General features: G+C 39.4%; 1 protein-coding gene across 4 annotated transcripts in view; it reads right to left on the bottom strand.

Annotated features, from left to right (window-relative positions):
* The window catches only part of THADA (thyroid adenoma associated), a 288,533-nt gene that overhangs the window by 173,500 nt on the left and 103,326 nt on the right, over nt 1-11,707 (bottom strand). For all 4 annotated transcript variants that reach the window (XR_001145643.1, XM_012727581.1, XM_012727584.1 and 1 more), the window contains exons 27-28: nt 1,440-1,529; nt 157-288 (exon numbers count right to left, since the gene is read on the bottom strand). Coding sequence is in view for 3 of the 4 variants with exons in the window: in XM_012727581.1 (XP_012583035.1) it covers nt 157-288; nt 1,440-1,529 (222 nt within the window). In the remaining variant the exon portion in view is untranslated. The remainder of the gene's footprint in view (nt 1-156; nt 289-1,439; nt 1,530-11,707) is intronic.

Genomic DNA, 11,707 nt, shown 5'->3' with positions numbered 1-11,707 from the left:
ACTCTGTCTCTGGTGAAGCCTCTCACCGCCCCTGAGCCTCTGGCCTGTACCCCAGTTCTGTATGCACAAATAAATAAATCTTTAAAAAAAAAACACCAGATGATCCCTATAATAGACCCATATCCACCCCGAGGATTTCCATGAAGCATATACTACCTCATAATGAAGGGAATAAACGGTGCCAAGCTGAGAGCAGAATAAGTGCCATCCATTGGGGAGGGATAGAGTCTCTCCAGCACCAAAAGTAAGAGAAACATGCTTGGATGGTGGTTGAGCTCCCCGGTATCACTGAAAAATAAAAAAAATTACACATCAAAGATTTAAAATTTAAAAGGTCAGGTACCACCTTCAAATATTTTTCTCATTAAATAATTACATATCTAAAGTGAGGCTCTATGATCAAGGAGTAGTTTTTCTTTCTTTTTTTGCTTTTTCCCTTCCTTTCACTTCTTTTTTTCCCTAAAGTGCAAATAAAGAAGAACTACTGGAAAAGTTGTGTATTGGACTTTTGCAGACGACTCCCTTCTCAGAGTTAATCATTTGATAATTCAAGTCTACTTTTTGATTTGAGCTGTTCATCCAGGAAAGAGATGCCTATTCCAGAGTATGAAATGTGAAACTTTCAGCATTCCAATGTACTTCAGAAGCCACGAACAGTCATTAGGGCCAAAAAAGCCTGCCGGCACAAATGACTAATATGAGGAAATGTAACATAAACAGAAGTAAAATTCATTGATGTTATTTTATCTTCTTATTCCAGGCCACTAGTATAAGTTCAGATCAAGTACAAAAACTGCTAAAAGAATTAAAAAAGTACACATTCTAAAATGTCCAAACTAAAAATTCTATTACCAGCTACAGAATAGGATTGAAAGCACAATAGGGAACTTTTCTATCTGCCCCATCACACTAACAGTTCTCTTAGTGGCTTCATTTTTTATTCCTGAGGTCACTGGTCAGTTTTATGCAGGTGAACCAAGTACCATTTCTGACCACAAATGACCACACAATTCAGAGCCCACTGCTGTAGTTTTACAATGAATGGTTACCTGTAATAGGCCAGTAATCAAAAATGACAGGTGTGTATTCAAATGATGTTATTATATTGATATAAACACATTTTTAAAAAACTTAATAGGAAGAAATAAATTACAAAGCTCTTCTAAGAAGTTAGTTCCTGCATTAACACTGAAAACAGGATTAAATTTTATAAAACAGGATTCCAAAATTATAAAATTAAAAAGAATTTTACAGAACATTCCAGGTACAGATCCACTATAGATAATCAGACAACATGATATATAAAGAAGCACTTTTTAAAAATCCACCTATGTTAGAGGAAAGAATTGATTAAAAGCAGTTGCCAGGAGGGGAAATCTTGGTTAATAAAGTAATTCCTATTCCTGATTGCACTTTGCCCTACCCTATAGTCTTCTTACCTGTCCACAGTATTGGCTACAGCTTCCAACTGTTTGAGAAGAAAGGGATAGAGTTCTGGAAAACGAGAGAAAAATTCGCTCCCTGTCATTCTGTAGAGAGAAGAGGGAAAAAAGATAAATTACTACCACTTATTTATTCTGATTTGCTAATGAGGCTTTTTTTTTTTTTTAAATAAGGAAGATAAGTAAGGTCATTTGTTTGGATATTTAATGAAATACAGTTAAGAACAAAAGCTGCATATAAAGAATTTAACAAACCAATAGAAATAATACATTTGATTTTATTTTGGAAGTGCTCTTAACCCATGGACTTTTACTTCAAAATTTAAGATTATGTATATTATAAGTATTTGATAGTAAATTCGATTAGGGTAAAAATATGTAATTTGTGAAAAAGCCACACTTCTATAGTTGATTTGGCTGCACAGATACTCAACACCTGGTTGACTAAGACTGACTCAGCTTTAATGGTAAGGTCAAGTCTGGACCAAGATTTCTCAAAGGTGGCACCAATTGGAATCAGATAATCCTTTGTTGTGGGGGGCTATTTTGTGCATTATAGGATATTTAGCTTCCACTGCTGGGCCACTGCATGGCTTCTACTCAGTAGATCCCCAGTGGCACAATCATCCTCCACCCCCCAGCATCACAGCCAGTCATGACAATCAAAAATGTGTCTGGACAATGGTAAATGTATCTGTGGGGCAAAATGGACCAGCTGAATACTGTCATCAGAAGTAAAAACTTGGATGTGAGATTCTGATAGCTAATCCCAGCGGACACCCGGGAGGATTACCTACTCCATTTTTATAAACAGTACTCTAAAACACTGAGAGGGCCGAGTTCCTTAAGATTGTACCACTGTCAAAGCACTCAAGCTAAATAAAGCATTCAGTTAAATATACTGTCTTCATAATTAGTAGAGAACTACTCTGCAGGGGTGGTATAACTATTTCCTAACCTGCTCCCACTTATCAATTCTATAATTATGTTCCTACTAGTAGAGACTTCCAAATAACTTATCTTTTGAAGTTGAGGTATATTTTACACACAGTGAAATGCTCAAATCTTAAGTGTATCATTGGATCAGTTTTCACAAGGGTATGTATACTCATGTAATCCATATCCATAGGATGACTCAGAAAATTTCTATCAATCCCAAAAGTTCACTTTGCCACTTCCTTCCAGCCAACTCTCTATCCTCAAAGCAAGCACTGATTTGATCTTGAACACCACAATTTGGTTTTGTCTATTTCTAGAATTTCCTATAAATGTAATCATACATTACATAATTATTACATAAACATCATACATGAATTTTTATATATTTGTTACTCAGTGTAATGTTTATGAGAGTCATTCACATTCAGAGTATTAACAGTTTAATTCTTTTGTAGAGTAATATTCCATTGTATGAATCTACCAGTTTGCTTATTCTTTTGACAGACCCCACTGTTTCTATTCTGTTAATTGACCATTACGAATGAAGCTGCTATGGATATTATTGTACAGGCTTTTTTTGTGGACATATTCTTTCGTTTCTCTTGAATATCTGCAAATAAAAATTCAGTATGTTCACAAAAAATTTTAGGAAACTGATAGGTTTCAAAAATAATTATAGCATCTGACACTCCCAACAATACACGAGCTTTACATCCTTTCTAACATTTGCTGTTGGCTTTTTTCCATTTTAGCCTTTCCTGAGGTAGTTTCTCTCTCTGTGATTCTGATTTGCATTTCCATGATGCATTTGGTCACTGGTATGAACTTTTGTGAAGTATCTTTTCAAGGTTTTTGCCCATTTTTCATTTAAGATGTTTATTTTTACTGCATATACTTTCTCCCAGCCTGTAGATTACTGATTCTTCATGTATTTTAATAAGTAGAATTTTTAAAATATTGATGAAGTCTGATAAATTTTTTTTTCTTTTATGATTCATGCTTTCTATGGGCTAAGAAATCTTTGCCTACTCCAACATCACAAAGGTGTTGTTTTCTTCTAAAAGCTTCATAGTATTATCTTTTATGTGGAGGCCAGTGATTCACCACAAATTAACTCATAACATGGTTTGAGTTAGTATGGCATGGTCAGTGGTCTTGGAGCTTAAAATTTGATTAGAAAAGCCTATCATAAACATAGAATAGAACTAATAATGTAAGGCAAACCAGTGTAAGGATCAAATAACTGATGTTTACAAAAAGTACAAAGTTGGAAAAGGGGACTAGATTAGGGAAGTGGTTAGGGCAAGTTGTGTGGGAACCATGAGTCTTGAAAATTGGTAAAAATGTATTATAAAGGAGGTCTAGAAGTAGGGAAGAGGTGTAGAAGTACAGGAGTCAAGTTAATAAAGCTGGCTGGATGAAAGAGGACTTCATGTCAAGACAAGGAAGAAAAGACAGGATGGCATGTCATCTTTTAGAACTCTGCATGCCAGATGAAGCAGCTTTTCCTTGTCTTCTAGACACTGAAAGTTTCTAAGCATGAGAGAGATGGTACAAAAGCAGATAACTACATTGCAGAGAGAACAGAAATGTGGTAAACCAATGGACATTATATGAACAATGGATCCACTGTCCACTGGTACACAAAGGCCATAAGTGTGCCATTTTCCCTCAACTAGAGCACAAATATCTATAGGTAATGGACCATATTTGTACTTGTCTGCATCTCTCCTGATACATAAGACAATATTATGTAAATGTTGGATAACTGGTCTATATTTTGGCAATGGAGAAACAGCATTAGTCAGAGAAAGTAAAAACATTCTAATATAGTTTATCTCAAGCCTATGCTTTATGACTCTTCTCTCAGTGATTGGTACCCTAGTGGACACCTACCTACCCACCCAATTTCCCCTGCCAGAGCCCCCAACTCCCCATGCACACATTCAGTGGAGGAAAGCTTGCTGTTTCTACCTCCACAGTCTATGTGCTAAGCTGACTTCTCTCCATCCCACTACTGCCCACCCAGTGCCTGGATACTGTGCAGGTGCAACCCTCACTTGCCCTCTTTGCCTCAAACCTCCCCTTCCTATAATTCTGTCTGGATAAGCATTCTCTTTCTGATGTATCAATCTAATGTGACATTATGAGATTAATGACTCCTTGTTTTTTTTTTTGGATACGGTTTAACTCCTCAGCCTAGTTTACAAAGTGGTGCTTAAGCTGACTCACTTATCTAGCTTTTTTTGCCTCTCCCCCTTCTAATCATATGGAATTTTGTTTGACTCTATCAACATTCTCTCCTAATCTCCAGATTTTAGCAAAATTGTAACTTCTGCTAGGAACGGCTTCTCCTCTTCCCCATCCCAGATTAATTCTAAATACTCCTTCAATTTTCAATTCTGGATAGAGGCTGATTCTTCCAGGATACCTTCCCTGAAGTTTCAAGTCTGGTCAGATGCCTGTCAATGGAGTTACAATTTATAAACACCCCATTATAGTACTTAACATATGTCATGAAATTTCCTATTTACTTGTTTTCCACCAGAGTATACATTCTGCACAGACAGAGACTATATCTATCTTACTTTCCACACTATATCAGGTATTAACTATGATGCTCTGATCACAGCTGGTGTCTAATAAACAGTTACTAAATGAATGAGGCAAAACAAAAGTTGAGTCCTTGACTCAGAGAAAAGAACTATGACTAGGGTTGTAGTAAGTATTAATTTCCTTAAATCCTTCATTAGCTATATCCAAGGATAATCAGAATCATCATTTGAATTAATCAATTGAATATACTCTGCCAGGGCTTGAAATGTTCTTAAACACAAATATATAAAGCTTGACTCACTGGTTTGCAAACAGTTCAATTTTAGTTCACCCAAATAAGCAAACAGGTTGATAAGTTACCTCCACAGATACAGCAAGCCCTGGGGGTAAATTCTCCAGTGACAGGCATTTCAAACCTGTTTATTTATGTAGCTAAAAACTAGCAGAGCAACTTTATGAAAACAAGAGAAGTGATCACCAAAAAAAAAACAAAAAAAAACAGAAACCTCTGGTAAATTCAGGCTCCTAAGAAGACAAAAGGAGATGTCGAGAAAATTGTGAATGGAATGAAACAGAGAGGTGAAGGGGTAAACAAACCAGTCAGGATAAGGAGGGAGAAAAATGCAGCATTAATCCAGAACTGTCAGACCACACCAAAGGTAAGTTATTCGCTACCCCACTAGGGAAGAATCAGGAAAGCAAAGCCAACGAGAGGATCTTGGTGAAACACAGATGCTTCTTGGATAAATCTACCTACTGTAAGCACCAAATAAAGTGCCAGAAGCAGAGGCAGCTGTGCAACACCCCCCACACCCCACCACCCCAGGCAGGCATTCCTCTGCCTGCCAGGTTCAGTGCTGGACTCCCAGAAGTCCAGTCAGAGCCTAGAACAAAGTAGGCAGGCAACAGAGGTTTACTGAATGAGTGAAAATGCCTGCCCAGAATTTTCAATTGTTTTTTTTTTTTAAATACTCTAGTGCTACTTGTTTATTGTGGGAAAAGCAGATAAGACTATTACAGAGAAAAAATACCTAAACCTCCAAAGATAGCTGCCAGTCTGTCTTGAAGTCTGTCTATCTACACCTTTCTCTCCTTAGCTGTTGTTCAATAATCTGCTTTTCATACTTAAGAATGTATCGAGAACAGTGTTATCAATGAACCTATTTTAACATAATAGCCCCTGTGTGGTGAACTCTCTGTGCTTCCCTGTTTGAAATGTGGCCAGAGCACTAATCCAGACACCAACCCAGAATGACTCATCTCTACCTTGGCTAAGGCCTGCATGAAGGCAAGCAAGTGGAGAGCTTCCCTTTGTCTGCACATTCCACATTGAATCTTGGTATTGCGGACAGTCTATATTTGAGAGCACCTGAGCCTTGACCATTTGGTAGTCTTAGAATCCAGCCTATCACCTAACAGCCTGAAAAGTCTTTCAGAGACCTCCAAGAGTTGCCCCACACACGAAAAGCTGAAATGCGAGATGCACAGACTTCTGAGCTTAACAAAAACATCCTGATGAACTAATATGCAACTACCAGAAATATTTGGTGAAACATGTTCAAAGTAAGAAGCAGATATTCTTACTCCCCAATTCCTACATTCACAGCCCCTATCATTCTCAATCATTTCAGGAATGGACATCAACAGAGTAACATACAAAGGAATAAAAAGAGGAAGTTAGCAAAGGCAAGCAAAAACATGCAAGAGGAAAGAACTAAACAGTAAACAGCAGTAAGGAGAGTTTGTGCCCAGTTTAAAAAAAAAGCAGTTCTTATTCACAGGCCATGGAGCAAACACCATAAACCTAGTTATTAGATGAAACAAAGGCCGAAGGCAAAAGCCTGGAGGTTTCCCGTTGGTATTTCAAATGGGAACCTGATAACCTATTAAAACTAGCTACTCCCCAGATTCTGGCCTATAAAACCGCCCCAGAAAAGAGAAACCAGGTAAGGGTTCTATGTCTTTTTGGCACAGTGACTGCTGATAAAAACAGTCATCTTGAGAAAAACAGTCCCCTAAAATGGAAGCAAACTTACAAAGAAGACAAAGCACACACACATTTCAAAGGATGATCAATTGCAAACTAATAAAATGGAAACAACTATTAAAAAAGAAAACTGAGTTTGGAGTCCCACCAAAAGGACCATATTGACTTTTTTCCGGGGAATCCTCTCCTCACCTCTGGCGGGGACTGATAGCAGTATTTCTCCCTGAGTCAAAAAAAATTTTTTTTTCTGATTTTTTAAAAAAGATTTATTTGTTTAGGCATGTAAGAACTGGGATATAGGCCTGAGGTGCAGGTGGGCGAGAGGATTCATCAGAGACAGAGTGAGGAACAGAACAGGCTGACTGACTGAAATATGCTACTGAGAGGAGCAACAGGCGGGTCAGGAGAGGTCTGCTTTGCCTTGTGGTCACCTCCCTGGCTGGGAACTGAACTCATGCTACAGTGGCTATGGATAGCTTCATAGTTCTGTGCTTTAACCCTTTGCACACCAAGGATGAGGCCCTTTAAATTTTTTAATTTTTTAGGGTCCTCTGTGGTGGCGCAGTGGGTTAAAGCACAGCACTAAAAGCTAAAGCCACTTTGCATGAGTTTCATTCCCCGCCCCAGAGGTGACCTACATGGCACAGCAGACCTCTCCTGACCTGTCTGCTGCTCCTCTCAGCAGTGTACTTCAACAGTAGACCTGTTCTGCTCCCTACTCTGTCTCTGGTGAATCCTCTCACAGCCCCTAAACCTCTGGTCTGTACCCTAGTTCTGTATGCATAAATAAATAAATCTTTTAAATTTTTAAAAATTATTTAATCCAGTCTACCAACCTAACAGCCTAAGCATCAAATAAACTTCTATTTCTCCAAAGAGTTGCCACATATATGAAAAGCTGAAATGCTCTCTGAATTAAAAAAGAGTAAGTAAGTAGACAGAAGAGATGTCAGGGACTCCACAGTTAGAATCTCATAGGCCATTGCAATGACTGCAAGGGTTCCGCCAGGAGGCCCCATTTTTCATTTTCAGACACACAGGTAGGAGGTTAAAGAAAAGGCTTCTTCAGGGACTTGGTCCTAAGTGCACAGATTCTGCCAGGCTCTCCTGCCCATCTCCTCACTCCCTTCCTATGCTCAGTAAACAGCCACACAATTCTTGGAGTTGCTAAATGCTTTTCTAATCCTTCCCTTCAGGAACTGCTTTCCAGATGGAGAATCTCCCACATCACTAAATTCACCATCACTATAATCCTAGGGCCTTAGTTCTAGAAGTGCCTTGCCATCCCCTTGTGAAATCTCTGGCTTGGGGTGGGCCCAGAAGTCAGTCAGTCCAGTCAGTCAGTCCATTCAGTCAGTCCAGTCAGGTCAGTCAGTCAGTCAGTCAGTCAACACACATCTCTTGAAATCCTCATGTCTGCAAGGTCCGGTTCAGGCTGCTTACAAGTCCCTTTTCCCCCTCCCCCCAAATTGGGAATATTTCCATTAAAAAAATGTTTCTTGTTGGCCTTGGTGGTGCAGTGGGTTAAAGCACAGCACTGAGAATCTAAAGCCGCTTCTGCATGAGTTCAATTACCGCCTGCCCCGGAGGTGACCACATGGCATGGCAGACCTCTCCTGGCAGACCTCTCCTGACCCGCCCGCTGCTCCCCTCAGCAGTGTACTTCGTAGATCTGCCTGTTCTGCTCCCCACTCTGTCTCTGGTGAAGCCTCTCGCCGCCCCTGAGCCTCTGGCCTGTATCCCAGTTCTGTATGCACAAATAAATAAATCTTTAAAAAAAAAATGTTTCTTGTTAAATTTCATTACTGATGCAATCTCAGAATCAGCCTTTCTCCAGTAGTTAATTTAATAATCATTTTCTAACAGCTTTGCAGGACTATTTCCAAAAGCAGCCACCAACAATTCCTGCCCTCTGTATGTACATGCCTTCCTTGATGCTAGGCTGCCCTGTGGCTTGCTTTGGTCAGCAGTAGGCAGTATAAATGATCCTGCACCAATTCTGCCTTAGGTTTCAAGAGGCATGGTAGTGTCTATGTTCACTGTCTTAACACTTGACTACATGCTGGAAAGGGGCCCAGCCACCCCCATCTTAGATGCTCCCAGTTAAGGTTCCAGACACGTAAGTGCGAAGCCATCCTGATCATTCCTACCCCAGGAATGGTGTCTCAGATGAATGAGTGATCCAAGAGGGTAACACATAGTAAAGAAAAAAACCAGCCACAGCACTGGAAGACATAATAAATTATTGTTGTTGTTTGGCATTCAGTAATAAGGAACTGGAATGCAGCTATGACATTAAAGCAGTGAGTGAGACTCTGAAAAAGGTAACACTAAATGAAAGGAAGGTCGATAACAAGGAACAAACAATTCAACATAACTACTCTTGATATATTTGTTCTCTCACAGTTCTAGAGGGCAAAAACATAAATTTAGTGTCAATGTCCAAAATCAATGTGTTAACAGAGCACCTGTAAAGACTCTAGGGGAGAATTCACTCCTTGCCTCTCCCAGTTTCTGCTAGTTACCAGCATCCCTTGGCTTGTCGCGACATTATTCCAACCTGTCTCTGCATCCTCCTCTTTGACTTTTAGTCTCCTCTGGCCTCCATTCTTTTGGTGATCACATCAGAGAACACCAAATAATCCAAGCCAATCATCCCATTTGAAGATCCTTAATTCAATCACATTTACAAATGCCCTCTTCCCTTAAAAGTAAGTTACAGGTTCCAAGGATGAGGACCTGATATCTTCTGAGGCCACTGTTTTACCTATCACAACTGCTAAAACATCAGGGATAAGGCACTATTGAACGAGAATGAACATAACTGCTTTCTTCCAAGGCAGTTTTATTTTATTTTAGTTTAGTTTAGCTTTATTTAAAGCAGCAGACAACTTTTTTTCAACTACAGTCTCATTCTTTTAAACATTATATAAAAAAAAAAAACCCTCCAACAATAAAGCTGTTCTGACTGAAGTACGACTGATTACCATTTTGTTCTTATTCTAATACATAGCAAGTTTAGGTCCCAAAACACCTCGTGAGCTCAATAGGCACAGTTTTGAATTTGGAGGCTTTGGAAGGCAAAGCAAACTGGACAGCTGTCTGCACTCGCCATCTCCTCACTTCCTATGACTCTGTCTTTCCAACCTCTCTATTCAAAGCAACACACCCCACTCACCACTGCCCACCATTCCCTACGGCAGTGATTTTTATCTTCTTTATAACATTACCATTGTCTTATTAAAACAGATTTAAAGTCTGCTTCCTCTCACTAAAAGTTAATTCCTTGAGACTAAAATCTGTCTTAGTTTCAGCTTTAATCCCAGAATGGTGCTAGCACTCAGGAGACGCTGGGAAACTATCTGAAGCTTTCTTAGTGTTTTCTTAGAACTCACTCCACAAATCTTGCCCCAGTTAAGGCAAGTGCTGTCTTCTTTACAACCACAGGGGTCCTAGCCCAAAAAAGTTTTACAGAGTTAAAGAAACTCTTTTTTTCAGCAATAGAGCAGCTGACAAGCATTATAACCCTAGTGAAGCACAAGCACCGACACATGTAAACAGCTGAAGCAGTGCTGAATCGGCGTTCTCCAAAATGCTAACTAATCACCTAGACATTTCTTTTACTCATGAACAATGAACAGGCTAATTTCATACAAAGTTCCATATTTTGAAATAAGTTTTTGATTTCTAGCCCCAGAAAATTTCTGTTCAATTAACTCTTTCAAGATTATACTCTACACCATACAGAAATTTTCATTAAGGTTGACGATTTTCAATTTGTATTAGAGAAGTGAGGGAAAGGTGCCAGGCCAGCAGTCTCAGCCTTCAAGGAATGTATTAGAACTAGTAGAGCTCTCAGAAAAGACTTAGTACTCGAATCATTTAATTTTACAGATGAGAAAACTGATGCCCAGTAGAATTAAATGAGTCTCCGATGATCAAAAATCAAAACTAGGGGAAAGGAATGTTCTAGAACTCAGCACTCCTGTTTCACAGTCTAGTCACTAGATTTCTCAGGGTTCCTATTACACAGGGAATCGTGGGATTCCCTGTGTAATAGGAACCCTGTGCCAGGCACCCAAATGGTGCGCAGGGGGCTCACCATGACCCAGACAGACCAAATTTCACAGGAACCCATGTCCCCCTGGTTGGGCTGGATAGCAATCTCTCCAAGGCTATCAATCAACCTGGCCAAGTTAGTGGAAAGGTCCCAACCTCTGCTTCTACTTCCACCCACTCAGTCAAGACTTCACACTGTTTCAAGAGAGTAGTGAGCAGGCAAACTGCCAGCTACACTATTCTTAAAAGTTTATCCATGTGCTTTTACAATGCATTTTTGGAGCTCACTGGATTACTGACAAATATTTCATTTGGTCTAATAAGTCATAGGCATTCAAATTGAAAGAATCTTACTAACATATTTAATATACCTAAATACCTTTCCCTGCCCAAAAAGACAAAAAAAAAAAGACTTTCCTTTAATGCCCTCCCTGGTTGCACAGTGGGTTAAAGCATAGCACTATGAAACTCTCCACAGCCACTGAAGCATAAGTTCGATTACTGGCCAGGGTGCTGCCCCATATGACACAGCAAACCTCTCCTGTTTTGCCTGCAGCTCCCCTCAGCAATGTATTTCAATCAATCCACCTGTTCTGTTCCCCACTCTGTCTCCGCTGACTCCTTTCACCCCCTGCACCTCTGGCCTGTACTCCAGTTCTTGCATGCAAGTAAATAAATCTTAAAAAAGAAAAAGAAAAAGACATCAAAGCAAAAAAAAAAAAAA

The sequence above is a fragment of the Condylura cristata genome, unplaced genomic scaffold, assembly GCF_000260355.1.
Source record: "Condylura cristata isolate star-nosed mole 26May11 unplaced genomic scaffold, ConCri1.0 scaffold00020, whole genome shotgun sequence".
NCBI lineage: Eukaryota > Metazoa > Chordata > Mammalia > Eulipotyphla > Talpidae > Condylura > Condylura cristata.
Note: the sequence above shows the minus strand (reverse complement) of the source record. Positions and strands in the feature narration are given on the sequence as shown.